At 44.3% G+C, this 24,084-nt stretch overlaps 1 protein-coding gene across 2 annotated transcripts; it reads right to left on the bottom strand.

The window, feature by feature from the left end:
• Positions 1-358: 358 nt before the first annotated feature.
• Positions 359-4,344, bottom strand: ANKRD9 (ankyrin repeat domain 9). 2 transcript variants are annotated; one of them, XM_075926536.1, is made up of 2 exons: positions 4,045-4,344; positions 359-2,736 (listed from the first exon to the last, which is right to left on the bottom strand). In XM_075926536.1, exon 2 carries the CDS (start codon positions 2,682-2,684, stop codon positions 1,797-1,799), a length of 888 nt encoding a protein of 295 aa, XP_075782651.1. In that variant the 5' UTR covers positions 2,685-2,736; positions 4,045-4,344; the 3' UTR covers positions 359-1,796. The 2 variants fall into 2 exon arrangements, with proteins under 2 accessions (XP_075782651.1, XP_075782649.1); XM_075926534.1 differs by having other exon boundaries at positions 359-2,747; positions 4,045-4,337.
• Positions 4,345-24,084: the final 19,740 nt, after the last annotated feature.

The raw sequence follows: 24,084 nt of genomic DNA, 5'->3' as shown, positions 1-24,084 counted from the left end.
AACTCCATTATTACATCCCTAAAGCTCATGCCCTCCTACTGCAGCACCAGAGGCAGGTGGAAAACTCTGAAAAACCATGACGATTTCAATTACTGGCAAGGGAAGGCAAGGTTGCTTCTTGAAGAGCAAAAAGGGGTATGGCCCTAGCAGTGCACAGATGTCTTGAGAATCTCTGGGAATATCAATTGTATATCTGGCCCTCCACTGAGGGTCAAGATATTCAGGTGGACGTCAAGATATTTAGGTGGACGTCCAGTACATCCAAACAACTCCCTAAACATCTGCTGGGACAGCCACGGCCTTTTCAGTTGAATCTATCCCAGCACATCTGGAGTATGAAATGAGGTAAAAAAAATCCACATGACAGAATGCTGACAAGAAAATCTCTGTGGGTTTGAAGACAATAGCAAGGAGAATGGCTCTTGCCAACTTTGTGGCTTCTTTTCCTTGCTACTTCCCTAAGATCCTCCAACATACAGTGTTCATGTGAAGGGGCATCTGCAGGGTTGGGTAAGGATGAAACCATGATGCTATACTGTCTTTTCCTCTAACAGAATCTTGACCAAAGGGAACAAGTTTTCTGTTCCTTCCATTCTCTCAACAGCAAAAAGAGGTGACAACTAGGCCCCTCTGATTGGGCAAGGAGAACATAGGGGAACATAGAATATTATGGGGAAACAATCTGGTATTCAGACACATCTATTTTTATTCATTTGTGTATCCCTGCCTTACTTAGTGAATAATTTTTAAAATGCCTTGGTTTTTGTACAAGATCAAGAATGTTCACCTGTGCCTTAAATAAATGTATGTATGCTTTGCTTTCCTGACAACTGCAACCAGCATACTTAGGGTGTCATAAGCAGAGCCATCCTGTCCATTGGACAGTTCAGGGCAGTTGCTCTGTGGCCTGCGCTTTAGAGGGCCCTGTGGTTAAAGGAAATGCAGGACTTGGTGGGCATGGGGGCCGGCAGCAAAGTGACAGGCCCCACCTTGCTGATCCCAGCACTGCTCAGGAGAGGAGGGGTTGGGCAGGACAGGAAGAAGTGGGGATGGAGGCTTGGGGGAAAGGGCAGAATGGGGGCAGGAAGAAGTGAGGTGGGGGGCAAGGTTTAAGGGGTTGTTCTGGGCCCCATACCTTTCTAGGGATGGCCTGGTTATCAAAACAACCATAGTGGGCCAGACCAAAGCTCATCTTATAACTGTATACACGGTTATACTTTCACATCTCTACTTGGGATAATGTTTTTCTATGTGCATTACTTTATCAACATTAGATTTCATCTGCCATTTTGTTGCCCACTCACCCAGTATTGAGAGATCTGTCTGTAGCTCTTCAGAGTCTAGCTGGGACTTAACTATCTTGAGTAGTTTTGTTACCATCTCTAAGCAAGTTTTGCCACTTCACTGTTTCTCTCTTTCCAGAGAATTTATGAATATGTTGAGTAAGACTCACATGGATGTGTCATTTCAGAACTGTAAATTGTTAGATTTCCATTTCCAGTCATATATGCCACTGGTTTATTTATACCTATTCACAAATATATATACCCATGTCCTAAATTACACGTACCATATAATACTTTTTATAAAAAGTGGCATGAAAATTACTCACCACAATTATCTTTAAATGAATAGATATGTAAAGTGCCAGATACAATCCTTTTAAAAACCTGTTCTAATTAAAACAAGTGTAGTGCCCACTTCTGCAGTAGTAGCTCTTTATACTGAAACGTTTTCAGTACCAGAGCAAGCAGCCCATTTTCACCATACAAGCGGGAAGCTATTGGGCATACCCTTTAGGTCTTCAATTTCAAGTCTAAAGGCTTCAGAAACTGTGGCAAAGGCAGATTGTCCAGTGCCTCTGGAAACTGTTCAGGTGAAATACTCCTAATTAAGACACGCATGGCTGTGATGAACAAAGATGTAGGGGATAAGCCTGCCAGCCATTGGAATCTGTTCTCTCCCAAAAGGTCCTGCCAAGGCTGGCGATTATCCAGCAGTTGCTGTTTCATTGAAAAGTGAAGTTCCTGAGGCATGAAGAGGAAAAGGGAGTCCAGCAAGAGGAGCTTGGAGCGCATGTTCACTGGTGGAGTCTGAGAAATCTGCTGGAGCAAGATGTCCAAGGGGGTATTCCCAGTGCAGTCACTTAAGCAGGGTGATGCCCCATGAGCAAGCAGTAGAAGCAAACATTCAGGTCTCGAGAGTTCACAGGCCATGTGCAAGGCAGTTTTGCTGCCTTCCACGCGACTGCATCCCCTGCGGTCCAAATAGCTGGCTCGCTCACACTCTGGGAAACCTCTGATGGCTTTCAGTATTTTGAAGAGGATGTGGGTGCGGTTGTAACGAACTGCCATAGCTAGGTGAGGAGCTGATGACTGGCAGCAGCTGAAGTTTTGGCTGGGTATAGCCAGGGCACTCTGAGGAAACTTACTCAGTAAGTATTGGGCATAAGGTTGGTGATTGTGCACCAGAGCATAGAGAAGAGCTTCAGAGGGAGAATAGGTGCTCACCTTTCCACCTTCTTCCCAGTGAAAGGCTTCCATTGTCCTCATGTCCTCCAGGAGCCACACAGGCAGAAGGTCCCTCACGGCCTGGTAAAAGGCGAAGGAGGATTTCTTGCATTGCTTTTGGGACTGGGCATTGTGGCTGTTGTAGCTGTTCAGCCATTTGACATTCCAGGGCATCGCTGAGCTTGGGTTTGACTTTGTTGTCAAAATGCCTCATTAGGTCCAAGACCTGTGGAAACGCTTCCGAAAAAACAGACCAAAAACGTGATTTAATGATTACTACTATCCCTTCCCCAGTGAACCTGGGGGCAGCACAGTAACACAAACCTCTCCCCAGTTAAGCTCAGATCTTTTTTTTCTTCTTTTTTCAAACTCCAGTTGTGCTTTTAACCACAGTTAATTTCTAACTTTTATGTGGTGGGCAGGAATAATTCAGATTTATCAGCTCAGCAAACTGAATGGTCCAAACTGAAATGTTCTTTCCCAAGGCCACAGAGGTCTCTTCACAGTCACTGTCCTGTTTAAACTGCCTCAAGGCACTTTTCAACCTTGTAGGGATGTGTCTGAGTCTAATGATTTGCTTTGGCGTCCAAGAGATTAAGAACAGTGCCTCTCCTTGTGAACAAGGCTTTTTGCTTTGTCACTTTGGAAAGGGTACTAAGAAAAGAACTGGTGTTTCTCTAGCTTTGTACATTTTTGGCGCAGAAGAATACATATTTTCAGTTATATATAAAATGGCAGTGAAGCACCCCCTTGCCTTTATCTGAATTACAGGCAAACAAAGCAGGGATAAGGTAGGAAGTCCAGAGCTGGAAACTCAAGCAGACAGATCTAATGTAACAAGAAATTACCAGCTGCAGTGGACTCAAGCTTTTTTCAAATGCAATATCTGCTGATAAATCTGACTGAGCAACGACAAAGTGAATCATTAGATCAGACACATCCCTACAAGGTTGAAAAGTGCCTCAGTCCATCTCAGGCTAATATAAATTATAATTTTATAAATTCTTCATCTCCCCTCAGCCCGCTTCCTAACCCCATATCTCTACCCTTCACCCCCATAACTCCACTTCCATCCCTACACGTCTCCCTTTCCCCCCACAGCCCCACTCCCCATCCCCCCCTTACCCCTGCAGCCCCGCTTCCATCCCCACACCGCCCCCCCTTTGCCCCCACAGCCCCGCTCCCTATCCCCACACCTCCCTTCCTTTGCCCCCACAGCCCCGCTCCCTATCCCCACACCTCCCTTCCTTTGCCCCCACAGCCCCGCTCCCTATCCCCACACCTCCCTTCCTTTGCCCCCACAGCCCCGCTCCCTAATCGGCTCCAATCCCAGAGCTGCCTCCCTCCCCCTCGCTCCGCTCCTGTCCTCTCCGCCGAGCCCCTTCTCCCGCCCTCTGCCTCCCCCAGGTCTCCATCTTTTCCCTTCCTCTTCCCCTCCCCGCCGCCGGCACCCCGCGGCCGAGCCCGGCGCGCTGGCTCGGGATCCCGGTGGCGCGGTGCACTCGGAGGAGCAGAGCCGTGGCTCGGCGCTCACCTCTGGCTGCTCGCCGGGCTGCGGGAGGCTTCTCGCTGGTGCTCCGCCCGGCCGCTACCGTGCCCCGGCTCCCGGCCGCAATGAATGAGCTGGGCGGCGCGTGACCGCAGCTCTCTGCGAGGGGGCAGCTCTCTCCAGTCCCGCGGGGCTCCGCGTGCCCGCAGGGTCGGCTCGGGCGGTAGCGGCAGCAACCAAACCTCCGCTGCAGCCTCTGGGCTCTTTTATCCCCCGCCCGCGCCAGGCTGCTGAAGGTCAGTCAGGACCGGGGAACTGTCCAGCTCCCTCTGATTGGTGGCAACCGGGTCCCCTCCCCGCCTATTGGCTGCCCCGGGAGGACGGAGCCCCGCTCCATTGTTTGCGTCAAGGGAGGCAAAGTTCCAAGAAACTTGTCGGGCGGCTTTTTCGCGGCGCGGGGCGGGGAAAGGGAAGGAGGGCAAGTGCCACGGCCGGGAGCCGTCTCAAGGTGCCTGTCTCGCTCAGAGAGCGCAGCTGCGCTGGGCACGCAAAATCCCTCCCCTCCCGGCCGCTTTCTGGCGAGGTTTGGGACTGGCGAGCGCAAGCGGGCAGGACTCCCCTCTCCCCGCTCTGACAAAGTCCAGATTTGCTCTTGAAAGGCACGTGATGAGTTTGGGGGAGGAAAGCGCCTATTAATCCAGCGAGGGGACGGAGCGCATAGCTAATGCTGCCCTTGAGCGAATTTTGTCCTTTACAGGCTGTGCGCGCGCCTGCAGGTGCTTCTCTCAGTGACATATGTGAATTTTGTCCTTTGCTAGGGTGATCAGACATCCTAGGGTGACATCCCACTATTTGGGACGTTGTGTTATTTAGACAACTATATAACCGCCTCCCTAGGATAAAATAGCGTCCTGACTTTTCACACTTGCTATTCTTTCCCAGAATAGCAGAATTGCTATGCAATTTGGTTTGAATACAAATACAAGAGGGAGAGTAATTTGTTAGGTAAAAATAGAAGAAATGTGGTCTAATGAATACATCCCAACTGTGTGACCTTGGACTAGTTGTTTAACCCAAGGGTATGTCCACACTACAATAAAACATCAGTAGTTGGCACACATCTGCTGACCCAGCTCCAAATCTTTGGGGGCACAGGGCTATAAAATTGCATTGTAGACATATGGGACGTAAGTGGGTGCCCCTATGGAACCTCCCAAGGGGAGTGGGTCAGTGTGTTGGTGCCTCCAGCTGTATAAAGGGGTGTATGTGTGTGTATGGGGGGGGGGGTTGTATTAGGGAGATAATAGTTACAAATTTCTGTAGAACACTTTAAGATGAAAGGTGCTAAGTAGTAAGTATTATAAGTATGTATCATTGACAATACATGTCTCCCAGGGCTATAATGAAGTTTAATTCATTGATGTTTGCATAGTGCTTTGAGATTCTGGGATGTCAGGTGCTATATGAATGTAGATAATTATAATCAAGTTTACTATATTTGGTTACCAGCATTACCATAACTATTGTGGAATTCTACTTGCCCTGCAAGGATAATTATGGGGGTGTTTCTTGCTTTTGCTCTGCTTGATTGACCTCCACTGTCTCCCTGATGCAGTCCTTAACCTTTCAGCCCAGGACAACTTGATAAGATTCCTCTCTCCCCTTGGAGCCTGTTAATACCATTCCTTATTTGGCTGGAGGGTTCACTAGTGGCAGATGGGATTTCTCTGCCCTTCTCTGGGTGCCAGAGAGGTCATAGTCTGAGAACCACTGGTTCTATTAATTAATAAAATTGTTGGTGTTTCCATCTCTTTCCCACATTAAATACATGTATTGTACACTTGAAGGAGTATTGCCAAGTTTGTGATGTAACATCCCATTTCTTCATGGCTTTGATTTTGAAGGGGCCTTTCTGCCCATAGTATGTTCAGTCCAAGATGAATGTAAGGTGTGAACTATGCAAACAACATTGAAATAAAGAAATATATAATAAAATGGGAGCTAGAGAATAAAATGTTAGGTAGGATATAACACACTGAGATTTCCACTATAAAAACACAAGCTAATAATGTCTGAGAGAAAGTGAGCCAAAGTACAGATTTCAATGGGAATGAGATATGTAGAAGTGGGATTGTGTCTACTGACAACGTCTGTCCAGTGGTTCATGGATAGTCTTGAAAGGATTAGTTTTTTATCAGTAAATGCTGGTAAACATTAATTTCATTATACACACATATATTGATGAAAAATATTTCCATCGATTTGATGCAACTATGGAAATTTAAATAAAGGAAAAACTGAAAATGTTTAAAAATAAACATTGATATCTACTAAACTGATATATACATTTAATTCTGTTAAGCTTATTCATAGTCTTAGATATTGGATCCATTGCATTTCCTGCCATCTCAACAGGTACAGAGTATCATTCATCACTTTTATTCAGTTTTATTTACACACACACACACAATTTTATTCAGAAAATACAACCACTTCCTGCCAATTACACTGCATTTACATTTCAATCTAATGCTATTAATTCAGTCCCTGATTAATTTGAACAAAAAAACCCCCAGGATTAAAATAACTTTTAAAATAGCTAAATCTTCATCCTTTACTTTGAGCAATTTTGAAATTATATATTATAAATTGGCTTATGTAAATGTGTTTAACTTCACTCTGCTGGATGGAATCACACCTGATAAGTATCTTATACAAGAAACAGAAAAACATCAAGAACGACATCTCTAACCTAGAGATTCTCATCTTAAGACAAACATCCACACCGACTAACACCTTACAAGACTTTTGTTCCACCAGACAAGAAATCACATTTCTATTCCCTACAACAAAGAAAAGACAATAAACTTTCTAAACTCCTCCACAACACAAGCTACAACAGCAACTACCTTAACCCACCGGATAATATTGTTAACCTCTCTAGCTACAAACTCAACCCAGCAGAGGAGTCTGTCTTATTCCAGGGTCTCTCTTTCTACCCCACCTCCCCCACAAACTGGATTCAATTTTGTGGTGACCTTGAGGCTTTCTTTTGCCACCTCCACCTACGAGAATATTTCCAAACTATCAATGAACATCAGTCTGACCAACCAGATCCCCCCCCATCAACACCAAAGGAAAAATAATTCTATATGGACTCCCCCTGACGGTCGGAATTACAATCTGGATTTCTATATACAAAGCTTCCACAACAATGCACAGACTGACATAATTCACAAACGACAACAAGCGACACACAATCTCAGCCGCGCCGAACACTATGCTATCCAGAGTCTCAAAAACAACCCGGCATTATAATCAAACCACCAGACAAAAGGGGTGCTGTGGTCATTATGAATAAGTCCGACTATAACCAGGAGGCAACCAGACAACTTTCCAACACCACATTTTACAAACCTCTCTCCTCTGATCCCAGCTCAGAATACCAAAAGAAACTACATTGTCTCCTTAAAGACCTCCCTACATCTACTCAGGACCAAATCCACACAGAAACACCTTCTGAACCCCAAGCAGGATTGTTCTGTCTGCTTCCCAAAATCCATAAACTGGGACACCCTGGACATCCCATCATCTCAGGTATCGGCACGCTCACTACTGGATTATCCAGCTATGTAGACTCTCTTCTCAAACTCTACGCAACCAACACTCCCAGCTATCTCTGAGATACTACTGACTTCCTGAGAAAATTACAAAACATCGATTACCTCCCTGATAACACCATCCTTGCTACCATGGATGTAGAAGCTCTATACACCAACATCCCACATTAAGATGGATTACAAGCAATTAGAAACAATCCCAGAGGACACCACTGCCAATCTGATAGCAGACCTACGTAACTTTGTTCTCACCCACAATTATTTCCATTTTGAGGACAACTTATACCTCCAGATCAGTGGCACAGCCATGGGTACCCGCATGGCCCCACAATATGCTAACATCTTTATGGCTGACTTAGAACAACGTTTCCTCACATCCCATCCCCTTTTACCCCTTCTCTACTTATGCTACTCGATGACATCTTTATGATCTGGATCCATGGCCAACAAACACTGGAGACATTCCACAGAGATTTTAACAACCTACACCCCACCATCAATCTCAGACTGGACCATTCTACACGAGAGATCCATTTCCTGGATACCACAGTCTAAATCACCACTGGTAAATTAGACACCACTCTCTACAGAAAACCCACTGACTCATACAGTTACCTTCATGCCTCCAGCTCCCATCCACAACACACCATACGATCCATCATCTATAGCTAAGCCCTTCGATACAATCACATCTGCTCTAATCCCACTGACAGAGACCAGAAACTTCAGGATCTCTACCAAGCATTTATAAACCTCAATTACCCACCTGGAGAAATAAAAAAATTGAAAGAGCCAGACGAATACCCAGAATCCATCTACTTCAAGACAGACCCAAGAAAACTAACAATAGAACACCACTTCTCATCACCTATAGCCCCCAACTTAAACCCGTCCCACACACTATCAGTAAACTACAACCTATACTAGAACAGGATACTACACTCTGAGAGTCTCTGGAAGACAGACCCATAGTCTCCTTGGGTGTGTCTAAACTACATGGCTCCATCGATGGAGCCATGTAGATTAGGCTGATCGGCAAAGGGAAATGAAGCCGCGATTTAAATAATCGAGGCTTCATTTAAATTTAAATGGCTGCTGCGCTGAGCCGACAAACAGCTGAATAGCTGTTTGTCGGCTCAGCGCGCTAGTCTAGACGCTCCCGTGCCGACCTGAAAACCCTTGATCGACCTCCCCGTTATGCCTCATAGGAGCGTTCAGATTGCCCTGATCTGCTGACAAACAGCTGATTGGCAGAGCGGGGCAGCCATTTAAATTTAAATGAAGCCGCGATTATTTAAATTGCGGCTTCATTTCCCTTTGCCGAACAAACAAATCTACATGGCTCCGTCGACGGAGCCATGTAGTCTAGACACACCCCTACAGACAACCATCTAACCTCAGGATGATTCTTACCAACAACCACAGGACATACCACACTAATACCAACCCTGGAACTTTTTCTTGCAACAAACCCCGTTGCCAGCTTTGTCCACATATTTACTCTGCTGACACCATTATTGGACCTAACCAATTCAGTTATAAGATCAAGAACACATATTCCTGCTCATCCAGAAATATAATTTATGTCATCATGTGCTGACAGTGTCTGTCTGCTATGTACATTGGACAACCGTCTCAGATGCTTTGCCAAAGAATTAATGCACACAAAATGGATATCAGACAGGATCACAAAGAAAAAACAGTTTCTTGCCATTTCAAACAGAAAGGGCATTGTCTCAATGACTTGATTACCTGCATACTGCTTCAAAGGCATTTTCACACCAGACTTGAAAGAGAAACCTCTGAATTGTCATTCATGCTTAAATTTGACACTTTAGGCCAGGGTCTTAACAAAGACGCTAACTACCTTACCCATTACAAAGATAGCTTCCCCAATTATCACCTCTAATATCATTAGCTCACAGACATTTACCTGCCCCCCAACCCTCATCTGTTCTGAAATTTGATTTGTCCTTTTTATATGTGTTCACCTTTTTTGATTGTATCCCTTTGGTATATATGGTCATGCCTATTTTCTTCAAGAATAGTGATAGAAATGTAGCCGTGTTAATCTGGTGTAGCTGAAACAAAATATAGGACTATGTAGCACTTTAAAGACTAACAAGATGGTTTATTAGATGATGAGCTTTCATGGGCCAGACCCACTTCCTCAGATCAAATAGTGGAAGAAAATAGTCACAACCATATATACCAAAGGATACAATTTTAAAAAATGAACACATATGAAAAGGACAAATCACATTTCAGAACTGAAGGGGGATGCGGGTGGGGGGGAGGGTAAATGTCTGTGAGCTAATGATATTAGAGGTGATAATTGGGGAAGCTATCTTTGTAATGGGTAAGGTAGTTGGTGTCTTTGTTGAGCCCCCCCGTGGTGAGTGTCGAATTTTAGCATGAATGACAGTTCAAGAGGATTCCCTTTCAAGTGTAGATTTGAAAGTCTTCTGGAGTAGGATGCAGGTGATTAGGTCGTTGAGACAGTGTCCTTTCTGGTTGAAATGGCAAGAAACTGTTTTTTCTTTGTGATCCTGCCTAATATCTGTTTTGTGGGTATTGATCCTTTGGCGAAGTGTCTGAGACGTTTGTCCAATGTACATAGCAGACGGACACTTTCGGCACATGATAGCATAAATTATATTTCTGGATGCGCAGGAATATGTATTCTTGATCTTATAACTCACTTGGTTAGGCCCAATAATGGTATCAGCAGAGTGAATATGTGGACAAAGCTGGCAACGGGGTTTGTTGCAAGGGAAAGTACCATTTTCTTCCACAATTTGATCTGTGGAAGTGGGTCTGGCCCACGGAAGCTCATCACCTAATAAACCATCTTGTTAGTCTTTAAAGTGCTACATAGTCCTGTTTTTTGTTTCAACTGAAAAACTGTGTGTCATAGGCCTTATACTGCAAACAGGCAAACTTCTTCTGCAGGAATATCTGAGTTCTATACAAGGGTGCCATTTATGGGGGGCAGTAGCCCTTCTGTGTTTGGACCCTCCTGTGTTTAGATTTCATACTTTTGGTCTGCTTAAAGCTGCATGCCCTAATTCCAGAGACAATTCTTAAATGCAACAGAGTTTGTTTGAGTTGCTTGCAGTTTTGCCTTTGGGTCAGGGATTTTGTTATAAAAGAGGGAGGCAGGGTGATTAAGAATAACAAAAGACTGATCATTCAAGTAATTGAAGGATCCTTAGATCATAATGAAAGCATTGCCAGGTACTTAAAAAGATAGGGAGGAAAAGAGAAACAATGAGTGTTTGTGTTGCTGGGATTTGCATTTGGATCACTGCTGTGAAACTTACAATTGTTCTTGAAAAAGGGGTGAACACAGACTTATCCAAAGTTGACTGCAAAGAGCCCCAAAGGGATTTCACAAAATTGGATAATTGGGCAACACAAAGGCAGATGGAAATCAGTGTTGATGAGTGCAAAGTAATGCACATGGAAAAATATAATCCTAATTATAGATACAAAATAGTTGTTAGCCCTTAAGAAAGAGCTCTTGGGATCATTGTGGATAGTTCCTTGAAAACATCTGTTCAATATGTAATGTCAGTCTAAAAACTAAAAAGCTAACAGAATATTGGGAATCATTAGGAAAGGAATATATAATAAGACAAAATAACATATTGCCTCAACATAAAGTCATTGTATGCCCACATCTTGAATACTGTATGCAGATCCGGTCAACCCATCTAAAAAAAGAAATATTGTATTTGGAAAAGGTACAGCAAGGACAACAGAAATGATTGGGATTAAGGAACAGTTTCCATATAAAGAGAGATTAACAAGATTGGGACTTTTCAGCTTGGAAAATAAATGACTAAAAGGTGGGAGGATATGTTAGATGTCTAGAAAATCATGAATGATGTGGAAAAATAGAATAAGGAAATATAATTTATTTCTTCACTAGCATAACACAAGAAGCTGACCCAATTAAATTTACAGGCAGCAGATTTAAAACAAACAAAATACATTATTTTTTCACAGTCAACTTGTGGAACTCTTTGCTAAGAGCTGTTGGAAAAGCTCTGTTCCAATAAGAATAAAATAAGTTCAAGGAGGATAGGTCCATCAATGGCTACTAACCAAAATGGGCAGGGATGGTGTCCCTAGATTCTGTTTATCAGGACATGGGAATGCGTGACAGGGGATGGATCATGATGATTGCCTCTTCTGTTTATTCCTTCTGAAGCACCTGGCATTGGCCACAGCTGGAAGACAGGAAACTGGGCTAGAAGGACCTTTGGTCTCACCCAGTATGGCCATTCTGATGTTCTTATATAGAGCTGAAATATATCTGCCTTCTTGCTGCAAGCCACTATACCCCTACTCCCCTTCTAGAGCTGATGCAGAGCCCTGCAGTTCTGATGGGGTTTCTCTCTCTCTCTCTCCCTCCACAGAATTAGTAACAAAATAAGAATATACATTAAAATTTTAAGGCTAACCAGTGTCCCTTAAGTGACTTGCCACAAGATGTCAGAATATGTTAGTGTGAGAGCTCAGGGGGATCTAATATTTATTTAGTTTTCTTTCTTTTATATAGGAATTAGATACAGTGCTCCTGTCAGCTAACTGCTAAGTTGTCTGCCCAAAAAAGTAAAAAAACCACAAATGATCTGGTAGCACTTCCTAGATTAACAAAACATGTAGATGGTATCATGAGCTTTTGCAGGCACAGCCCACTTCTTCAGATGACCGGAGTTATGAGTAGGGGATATGAAAACTGGAAATAAATAGGAGAGGGGAAGAGAAAGGAAAAAGGAAGGGGGGCCGGGGGTGGGAACAAGGCATCATTAAGTATCTGGAGAATGGGTACTTACACCTAAGCAGATAAAGATCAAAGTCAATAGATAGATTGCTCAGACAGGAAGGATACCGCTCAGAAAGCTATTAGCACCTTCAGTGCTAACCTTCAGCTTTCTTGTTGTTACTTACAGTCCACAACTCAGACCCCTCCAACGCATCATACACATTCTACAACCCATCCTGGAAAATGATCCCTCACTCTCAGAGGCCTTGAGAGAAAAACCTATTCTTGCTTACAGACAACCCCCTAACCTGAAACGTATTCTTTCTGATAACCATGCCACACAAACACATCATAAGCCTCCAGGAACCCAGCCCTACAACCAGAAAAGATGCCAACACTGCCCACATATCTACACTGATGAATTAATCACTGGAGCAAACAACACTAGCCACAAAATCAAAGGGTTATTTGACTGCTCATCTAGTAATTTGATCTACGCCATCAAATGCCAACAGTGCCCCTCTACTATATATATTGGTCAAACTGGATGTTCTCTACGTAAAAGAATCAATGGACACAAATTGGATATACGTAAAGAAAATACTCAGAAGCCAGTGGCAGAACATTGCTGTTTACCTAACCATAATCTCACAGATCTGAAGGTGGCGGTCTTGTCACAGGCCAGTTCCTCAAGCCAAATCCACAGGGAAATCTTGGAATTACAATACATATGCAAATTCAATTCAATTAATTATGGACATAACCAAGATATGGAGTGGTGGAACCTTTATCAATGAAGGTGCTAACTACTTTCTGAATGGTATCCTTCCTGCCTTATCCATCCACTGACTTTGATCTTTATCTACTCAGGTTTAACACCCTTTCTCCTGAGATTTTATGCATAGAGGTAGCGGGGTGGGCAACAGAAGAACATCTTTCTCTCCCCTCTTCCCACGCTTCCCTTCTTCTATTTATTTCGAGTTTCCTTATAGTCTAATCATAACTCCTGTCATCTGAGCAGGGCCAGACTAAGGGGTGGGCGAGCCGGGCAGCTGCCCAGGGTGCCAACCGATGGGGGGCGACTGATGGCAGCTATAAGGGGCACATGGTGTCCCTTATAGCTGCCATCAGGTGCCGCGTGCCTGGCTCCCAGCGGGCTGCAGTGGCCGCCCAGGGCGGGGGCTGCATTAACCCCCGCAGTGCCCTGTGGCTGCGGGGCCCTGCATGGCCAGGCGTGGCCCGCCCAAGTGGCCCCGGGCTGCGTGCCAGCAGTGGTGGACGGGCAGCTCATGCGCTGTGCGCCCGCCTCCGCACCCTGGGGGCAGGCTCAAGCATGCGCCGTGCGCCTGGAGGCGGGCCCGCGGGCGGTGCCGCCCGCCCGGGTCCTGGGGTGCCAAAATGGCTCAGGTCAGCCCTGATCTGAAGAAGTGGGCTGTGCCCACGAAAGCTCATGATACCATCTACATGTTTTGTTAGTCAATAAAGTGCTACCAGACCATTTGTTGTTTTTTTCTGTAATAGACTAATTTGGCTACCCCCTGAAGCTCAAAAAAGTAAAGTTTTCCAGTGCCTTAGTAACCCCTGGATAGAGATGATGTGTGTGGTGAAGAGAAGATGGGATTGGTTTCCTCTTCTCCCCATTTGATGCTTGGCTTGTACTAAGCACACTCAGTAACACTTCTCAAACCTCAGTCCTCAGTCTGCCCTAAGGATGTTAAGTATTGAGGACTTTAAGGATTTTAACCCGCCCAACTCTTACTACGTTTAAAAGGCAATGCCATTGTGCCTCTGCCTCCCCTGCTGCACCCCCTCCCCGTACCACGGATATGTGCTGGAGGGAGCTGGCTTCCCCCAGCACCAGCTCCTGCTTCCCCCCACCTTGCTGCGTTTGATACAGAGTCAGCAAGTGGTAGCGGGTAGAAATGAGAGTAGTTGACTTGACTGCTTGAAAAGCCTAGGTTTATCGGGTAGTCAACTTCTCTTTTACATCCCCAGTCCACCCCCCTATGCTTTCAATCTGTCTCCCTCTGGCATGGCATGCACAGGTCGCTCCCCACACCAAAATCTGAAATGGCGCCCCTGGTTCTATTTGTATTGTAGCCATGATGTTGTAAGTGGCTCTGGTGTACAAGACACTGACAACTAGGGCATGAGTGCTAGAGATGGGGAGCACAGGGCCATTCTTCCACTTTTTAAAGAAGTTTGGGATTCTGTGAGTGAGTGGGTGGTGTTGCTACCCTACATTCCAGGCCAAAGTGCTACTCACTGAAATTTGTACCAGTTGACTATCATGCCACTCAGATTCGACCTATTTTCATTGCTTCCTTCCCTCCCCCATTTTTGCAGTCCTTCCAGTATCCTTGCACTAGGGATGTCATGTTCCCATCTCAATTTACTCATTTTCCCCCCAAAAGTTTTGTTTTTGGAAAGCAACTTTGAGTCCATGGACAAGAGATGTTTTGTGACAGAACAAAATTTGGTTTGTAGTAAAAACAAATGTATTTTGAGCAGAAGCTGAGAGATTTTATAAAAAAAAGTGAAGTCATCCACTCGAGTTGGGAAAAGAAACAATACCATGTGACTTTAGTGTTCACACAGTTGAAATATTGAATTACTTGAAGCCTCAGTGAGACCAGTTTGTAAGCAATCCATAGGCTGATCCATAGGCAGTGTAACTAAATGGGGACTGCACAACTCTTAAGGGAGATCTAAATTTAAAATGCTGCTGCTGCAGCAGCACAATAGCACTGGTGTGATTGTGCCATTGTAGCACTTCATTGAAGATGCTACTATACCAATGGGAAAAAGTTTCTTCTCTCAGTCTTGTTAATCCAGCTCTATGCAAGGCGATAGCTGTGTTGATGAGAAAAGCCCTCCCATCGACAAAGTGCTGCCTGTGCTGGGGGTCATGTTGATATAACTGTCATTCAGGAATGTGGATTTTTTGTACCCTGGAGCACCTCACCTATGTAAGTTTATAGTGTAGACCTGGCCTTAGTGATGGTAACCTTTTATTGCCATGTGCCTTCCCTGGGCTACTTTTGTTGTTGTTCAGTCTCTTTTGAAGTTTTAGCCCTTTCTTTATTAAATGCCAGTTTCCTTTACTCATTTAATAAAACCTGTGTAAAGTTATTACAATTCATCCAAATATAGGGTAGAAAAATGTGTTATTCTTTTAATATAAGTAATTTAGTCCCTGAGGTTATGATCAAACAGAATGGGAGATCAAATTAACCAGTGATTACATTAAGTAGATGGCATTCTATATATAGTAATTAAAAACAATACCATGACATTGGCCATTATAAATGACCATGTTGAACATTGTTAAAGTTTAACATTGGTTTCTAAGGAAAATATACCCTGTGCATACTTCAGTTTTGGAAATTGCCTGACAGTATACACTCTATTATACTATTATACCCTGCATTCAAGTTGATAGGACATGGGCCACAGAGCATTTACCAAACTCCATAATGGTGACTAGACCTGGGCCCAAGTCCTAGCATAATTTGGATCCTTATCCAAAAGCTCTTACTGCTCTGAGTTATTTGGATGTCAGGTTTTTCTTTAAGTCTATATCTATTAGAATCTTTATAGTTTAGTCAGATTGGAGATGCAGAGGTAGTATAAAAACACCCAATGTAACCAAAATAAATTTTGTTTGGTGACGGGAATAGCCGTGGTTAAAGCACTGGACTGGGACACATCCATTTTAACTTCAGTTCCTGGCTCTGGGACAAAGCATTTATCTCTATGAGCTGCCATTTTCTCATCTGTATAATGGGTGCAACCATACTCCCCCTGGCTATCTTGCCTTTTAGGTTGTAATCTCTTCAGGACAGGGATAGTTTAATTGCTAGATGTACAGGGTGAACCAGCATACCAAGTCCTGATTTTGACTGAGTTGCTAAGTGCTACTGTAGTGCAAATAAAAATGATGGCTTTCATTTTGGCAGTGTGCTGTCCCTGGGTGGGGCTTTAAGACTGCCTGTGACTAGAAGTGAATTACATATAACATGAATAGTATAGTGATAATCATAGGCTCTGCTGTTTGGCTGCTATAAATAATAGATGCTGCTGATCCCTCCTGGAAAAAATAAACATTTTCTTTAGAAATATTTCTGTTTGAGTTCCTCTGCTGCTGCTGATTCCCCACCTAAAGTGCTCAGCCTCTGCCTTTGTTTGTAAAATCACCCAGCAACTAGCTGTCAAACAGAGCCTTCTGAGGGAGGAAGAAATAAGCATCAAGGGAGTTTCCAAGTTTCAAGATGAATGCTCTGGATGGAAGCCAAGTTAAGGATTTCCTCTGTCTTCCCATTGTGTAGATCTCCCTGTCCCCTCCCATTGCTGATCCGTCCCCTCTCTGTACCAGGACTCCTGACATCCTTATGCTAGTGACTTGCCTCCTCTCTAGGCCACCTGCCTAGCTTCCTGCATGGAGTAGTTCTGGGCTCCTTGGTATTTCCTTTCTAACCTGTAGTCCTGCCCTTTGGTGCCCTGCCTGCCCCACAAGATCATGGCTGTAGCAGGGAGAGTCAGCCCCACTCTGTTCTAAAATTTGATTTGTCAATTTCACATGCGTTCATTTTTTTTTATTGTATCATTTTGGTATATATGGTTGTGCCGATTTTCTTCCACAATTTGATCTGAGGAAGTGGGTCTGGCCCACGAAAGCTCATCACCTAATAAACCATCTTGTTAGTCTTTAAAGTGCTACATAGTTCTGTCTTTTGTTTCAGCTACACCAGACTAACACGGCTGCATCTCTAGCACATTGATTGGGTAGACTTGAGGTGGAGGAGAATTTTCTGGCAAGGGAGACAGTTGGGATAAGACTCACTGCAAGCTACAATCCCATCTCCGAGTAGCCAGAATCCTTCCCAGAAGAGCACTCCACTTTTCCAAAATCTAGAGATTGACCCTTAAATTATTCAGCCACTTGGCGGGTACATATAGGGTCAGATTGGAACTAGTGCTCTGTTAGGATTAGAGAAAGAAGGTACAAAAGGATCTTCCCCATTCTTGCATTTAGGCCATATGGTCAGCAACAACATCAAGCAGCAACCCCAGCTCATGGGGCTGCTGCTCCTGGCCCCACAGGGCTGCCAGCTCCACCGACCCTGTGGGGCTGCTGCTCCTGGCCCCATAAGGCTGCTAGCCTCAGTGCCGATTAACTGGTTACTGTAAGTAAAGGTGATGCTTACCGGGTAACTTGTTAACCAGTTACCCGTTCACATCCCCATTGTTGTTATGCTCCCTGACCACAACTGGGAGAATCCCACACCACTAGCATTTTCAAAGGAAGAAGAAGCAACAATCCCATTCCACACTAGCTGATGGAAGAGCGCACCCTATACCTGTCTCCCATTCCAGCCTGCAGTCCCTTGCAGCCCCCTAACAATGTCATGGGGGATTCCCACCATTTGACAACTTCTCCAAAACACCCTATGTCACACTGTGGCTTAAAAGCCACTGCATAGCAGCATCATATGAGTGATGATGTTTTCCACGGCCATGTGTGGTTCATGTATGGAGATGATAGTAACTTACTTTTTTATTTGTGGATATAAAATATGGGCTCTGCTTTTGTGGCATTCATAAATATATTGCTGCAGAGTAGAAAAGGGTGCTCAGCACCAAGTAACTTAATCCCCAAAATTACAAAAGTTTGTAAGCTGGAGCCGTGTTTATTGACTGTTTTGTGGCTAAAACTATTTATGATCCCACCCTCTCTTGAAAAAAATTGCAGCCCTAGGCTTGACCTTCAGCCCTGCTACCAGGGGCTAAAGCCCAAGCCCCAGTCTGTAACCCAGGGCTAAAATATGTAACTTAGCTTGGTGGGGCCCCCTGTTGCATGGGGCCCCGGCAATTGGCCTGCTTGCCACTCCATAATGCCAGCCCTGCACTTGCAACCGCCCCCAAACCTGTCCTGTGACAACCTCACCCCCCGCAAGGGTCATGACACCTAATTGAGAAACAGTGATCTAGAGAGAGAAACAAGAAATGGGAGAGACCAAACCTTAAGAATCATTTCAGTGCTGATTTAAGGATGTGCCCTGGATTGCTAGGTATCAGGTTTTTGACCAGAAGCTCCATTTTTAAGGGGTCCTCTCCAGTCTCAGGTGAGAAATATTGACTGGACACCAAAAGTCTGGTTATTGCAATTTTCCCGGGTGGTAACTAGGGCAGGGCGAGAGGGGCAGTTGTTCCAGGTGCAGAGCTATTGAGGTGGTGGGGTATGTGCAAAAATGGGATGGTACAGGATTGGGCCCAGCAGCAGCAGCAGCCAGAGCAGAGCAGCCAAGTAGAAATGGGTAGTATAGGGAGAAGCCAGTTCACCCCTGGCCAGAGGCACTTTTGGTTCTGCTTTGCCCCATCCCCTGAGTGGGGGAGGTTTGGCTGCTGCTTGCCCCTTGCTGGACACTGGGCAGGGGATGATCCCTGGGGGGAGCTGAGCAGCCCAAACAATGGCAAACTTCCTGTTACTTGGCATGTTGACATCTGGTGACAGCAGCATGTGGCTGCAACAGGAGTAGGAGTGAAGGGGGCATAGTGTTGGGATTGGGGGCACAGAAGGTGCAGGAGATAGGCATGAAAGGAGCACAGTGCAGGGATTGAGGACACAGCAGGAAGGTGCAGGCATTAGGGGCAAAGAGGGCACATTGCAGAGGTTTTGGGTACAGGGAGGAGGTGTAGGGGTTGGAGGGAGGGGAGCGTGGGGAGCCTAGGGACTTGTGGGGGAACTATGACCACAGGGGCCAGGGGTACCAAAATGCCAATTCACCAGGGCATCATTATCCTTAAGGCTGGCCCTGAGCAGTACTGTCCTGGAAGGTTGCTTCTTCCTGATGGGAGGCTCCTTAGTTTTCATTATGCTGTTTGCTTGCTTGAAAGAGATGAGATGTACAGGCTCAGGCGAGATCAGACTGTGGAGACAGGACTGCCTTTGAAGTTGGGAAATAAAAGCAAAGTGTGCTGCTTGCTTAATTAGAAGAAATGTATATTCTTTTTTCTTGGTTTCACTGGTGGTGCAAGACACACCTCTATTAGGCCTGGGCTAGGCTTAACTATTACCTGCTTATCCTTTCAGAATATGTCTCCCTGGCCTACAGGAATGAAACTCTCAGCCAGGGTCAACAGAGTTGTGTTAGCAGGATCTAAACATAGTGCTCTAAAAATAGCTGTACAGAAAGTACTTGGAAGCCTAACCTCAGGCCTGCTGATGGGGGCAGAGGACAAAGGAGCCAGTTGCCCTGGGGCCCGGCCATTCAAAGGGGTCCAGAATTCCCAGCTGCCACTGCTATTTCTACTGCAGTGGCTAGAGACCTGGGCCCTTTAAATCACCACTGGAGTATTAGGTGGCATGGAGGGCTGGCTACCCCATGCCCATCCCTTTCACCTGAGGCTCCGCTCCTTCTAGGAATGCAGTGCCACTGCCTGCACCTTGCCCAGGAGTCCACAGATGCTGTTGGCACCTCTGCCTATCCTCTTCCCTGAGCTTCAGCACCCAAGCTCCAGCCTGAGCCAGAGCTTCAAAGCACTGTCCACACAGCTATTTTTAGACCACTAGCCATGCTGGCCTGAGTCTATTGACTTGGGCTGTGTAGACATACTCCTCTTGGCTTACGGCCTTAATGGAATGGTGGTATCTTCAGCTCATAAATGAGCCATCTATTTGCATATGCAACAAAGATAGCTGTCTTTATTCTTGTGAAGGAAACTAACTCTCAGAACATTTTTAAAGTTTAGTGTTTTAACTCTTTTCTTTATTTAGTTCATTTTCTGAGGAATTCTTTTAGTTTTATTAGCATTTCGTAGAAGCTGAAATTGGTTTCAGGTAAGTCCAAACAGCCTTATTTTTAATATGGAAGACTTTTAGATTTAAAATATTTCTTTTTAATTTACATGAGTCTTAAATAACATTTTAGCTTTAATGCTGCTCAAAGAAGGCACTGATTTTTTACAATTCATTAAGAGTTGTTCAAGCAGTGCCAGAGGACTAATTAACGCCCATAAACATTCTGCTTTTAAATGGCTTCTTATGTAAGTAACCAGGATATTAAATGACATTACTATATTTGTTCACATCATGTCTTACTATTTATATAGCAGTGCTATGAGGCAGTTATATGAGGCCTGTATTTAAATGCAAAAATATTTACAAATAAACACTTACTAAATCCATGTGTTTTCTTTAAAGTTACACATTGACCTTAGAGGGATTATAGTAGGAATCAGTTTCTAGTGTAAGCATATTCCTAGAATTCTTTGTATGAACTTGAAAAAGGGGTAGGGAGGCAGAGTAAGGAGGCTTCTGTTTCTGCTTTTTGTGGCCCTGACAAACCATATGCTATACTTTTCATCAATATGGGAGAAGAAAAGTATCTTCAATTCCTTAATAAGGGGGAAACTTCTGGCTCTTTGAGAAGACACTCCTGTTGGATGTATGCCTTTTAATCAACCAGTAATACCCAAGATAGCAATCTACAGTAGACTCACTCACAATTCATAATTAAAAATGCCTACTAAGCACTCTACACAAAACCCAAAACATACTTACTTATGTTCAAAACTCTCTAACATTCCATACAGTAAATAATATTAATTAATGCAACAAACAAGTTATGAAGCTACATTCTAGACTTTGCAATACCCGAAGCTGAGAGGTACAAATTTTTGAGCAAGGAGAAGGTATTCTCCTTGATTTTTCTTATGCCTGTCATTTATTAGGAAAAAGCAGAGATTTCCTGTTTCTTTAATTAGCCAAGATACTTCATTAATAAAACTAGCGGGTGTGCACTGTGCTTGTTATGCTCACCAACCCCCTTTTCTCTGGCAGCTTTTGCGACCTGAGAGCTTGATGACATCCAGAGAGCATGATGATATCATTCTGTCACCTGTCTGGAAAAACTTTTATTTATATAGATATATATGAGAGAGAACTAAAATCAAATATATAAACTGTTATTTTCCATGCACCAAATTTATACAAGTCCTTAGAAATATTGAAATTTAAGAACACAGGCAAGTTTAGAACAGTTTAACATTACAGAATAAATTAAAACAATTTTATTGACCATTGTTGCATCACTATTGAGGAGTATGGTCCACATGGCTTTTTTTTTATTCCAAGCAGTTTACCAGTAATTGGGGCTGCGTTGAGACTTGCTGAGCCCCTGGGCAAAGTGAGAGGGGGCATGGCTCTGCCCCTCTGAAAGAGGTGGGACTTCAGGAGGCAGGGGAAGTGATGGGGCTAGTTTCCCCCAGCCAGCCCTTCAGTGGCACCCAGCATGTGCTTCTCGAGGCTTTGGCGGTGATTTAAAGGGCCCGGGGCTCAAGTTGCTGCCACTGCTGAGGTAGCAGTGGTGACAGTTGGGAGTCCTGAGCCTTTTTAAATTGCTGAGCTTAGGGCAGCTGCCCTTTTTTTGTGCTTCCTCTAGTCCTATCTGCAGCCCTGCCAGTAATAATTAAATATTACAACTCTATATCTTCTTCCACCCAAGAATCTCATATCACTTTATAAAAAAAATTAAAAATTCCTGAGAGGTGGGGACCGATTATCCCCAAAGCAGTGAGGTTGCTGAACCCCTACTTCAACAAAGAACAGGATGGCCACACATCTAGAGGCCCGAGAGAAACCTAAATATCCCACAAGATGTGGGTTCTCTCTAAAGTGTCCCTGAATCCCATTTTTGGTGCACTTACCCTGAGCTAGAGGATAGGAAATCCAGGGCCTGAGGGGTGTTATTGTCGTGCATGACAAAAGAGAAATTAGAATGTTTGAAGTAAAGCGCATCAGATATTTTGCATGTGGATTCATTTTTCGCTAACCTCTGAGAATGTTCTGGATCTTTGTAGAATGTCATGGAACTTTCCAGACTTTCTGAAAACTACATTCTCCTTGAATCTCTTAGGCCGTGTCCAGACTCAGGGGTTTTTTCGGGAAAAGTAGCCTTTTCCCGAAAAAACTTCCCCTGCGTCCAGACTCAAGCCGCGTTCTTTCGAAATTATTTCGAAAGAACGCGGCTTTTCTTTCGATGGCGGTAAACCTCATTTCACGAGGAAGAATGCCTTCTTTCGAAAGTTCCTCTTTCGAAAGAAGGCATTCTTCAATGTAAAGAGGCCATCTTCGAAAGAGAGCATCCAGACTCGCTGGATGCTCTCTTTCGAAAAAGCGGATTTTTCTTTCGAAAGATCCGCCTGCAGTCTAGACGCGATCTTTCGAAAGAGGCTCTTTCGAAAGATGCTTTCGAAAGAGCCTCTTTCGAAAGAAGCCTGCAGTCTAGACATAGCCTTAGAGTGTTGTCAGCCAAGCCCTCACAGGTATATAAGGGGTGGAGCATCATCAATCAGGCAGTGAGATATAAGAACAAACTGACGTGAAGTGAGAGCCCCGCTGCAATACTGTGAACCTTGCTTCATTGTGTAATTGTGAAAATGTATTTGTGTTTTAAGACCTAAAGAGTATAAGTAGTAACTAATAAAGGACATATTTAGTGAGACACCAGAGATATTTATCAAATTTTTATCTACTTTAACAATATATAACAAACCCTGTTACTTTTGCCATGCATAACGTAATATTTGAGGGCAGCTTAATTTCTTGAGATTCCAAATGCAATAAAAATAAAGTATCCAAAAGTGTAACAAATGTGGGGGCACCAAAGACACTCCTCGCCTAGGGTAATATTTGGTCTTGGACTGGTCCTGCATGTACCCATCAGAGAAAGGTACCAAAATATCACATGAAGTGGAGATTGTCAGTACTGTCCCTTGGGAGACAATTCTTCAGAATTAACCATAACATTGTCTCTCAGCAGTGGTCTCAAGTCCACCTCACAGCCTCTACTTTATTTTGGCCACATCTGTAGTTCAGTCTATGTTACGTCTGGAGTGCTGGTTCTTGTAATGAATGAGTCATATACATCCTTTTGGAAACACTATTGAATTCTTTGGAATTACACCAGGGATTAACTGGGGCCCAGTATGTCAAAGAGGACACATGAATATATTTGTCTCTTTAAAGCAGAAAAGGGAGGAATTGCTTTCCTTTTGAGTCTGTCAAGCAAGCAGACAGGAGAGGGAGGAATTAAGAGCATTCCTGGGTTTGGTGCACGAAGGTAACCCTCACTGTAAATACACATTTATTATAAACATTAAACTGGACATATTAGGGGGAGCAGACAGGATTGCATCTGGTCTGAGCACTCTAAGCCTAAGGCATGGCATAAATATAGAAACAAAACAGTGTTGCATAAGAGTCATCTGTACTCTCTAACTCAAGGAGTGAAGGGGAAAGAGTGTCAGCTTACTTCACTGCAATTTGCCATACACTGATATGTGTAGAGTTTCCAGATGTCTGGTTTTTGACTGCAATGCCCAATCAAAAAGTGGTTCAGGTCAGCACAGGTTGGTTAAAAATCCTGCTGAGGTGGGGCTGGCAGGCTCCCTACCTGGCTCTGTGCTGCTCCCCAGTATTGCCAACATGTCCCTCTGCTTTTAGATGGAGAGACAGCTCTGGGGGCTCTGTGAGCTGCCTATGTCCCAAGTGCCAGCTCCACAGCTCCTGCTTTGGGCACCACAGACATGGGAGCTGTGGACGGAGGCAGCGCACAGAGTCGCCTGGCTGTGGCTCCACCTAGGAGCTGAGGGACACGTCACTCATTCCCTGCTTGATGGGAGGCATCT

This window comes from Pelodiscus sinensis, chromosome 4, assembly GCF_049634645.1.
Source record: "Pelodiscus sinensis isolate JC-2024 chromosome 4, ASM4963464v1, whole genome shotgun sequence".
In the NCBI taxonomy this organism is placed as follows: Eukaryota; Metazoa; Chordata; order Testudines; family Trionychidae; genus Pelodiscus; species Pelodiscus sinensis.
Note: the sequence above shows the minus strand (reverse complement) of the source record. Positions and strands in the feature narration are given on the sequence as shown.

Excerpts from the sequence above, each read along its gene's own strand:
- ANKRD9 (XM_075926536.1), bottom strand. The coding sequence starts at position 2,684 with ATGCCCTGGAATGTCAAATGGCTGAACAGCTACAACAGCCACAATGCC.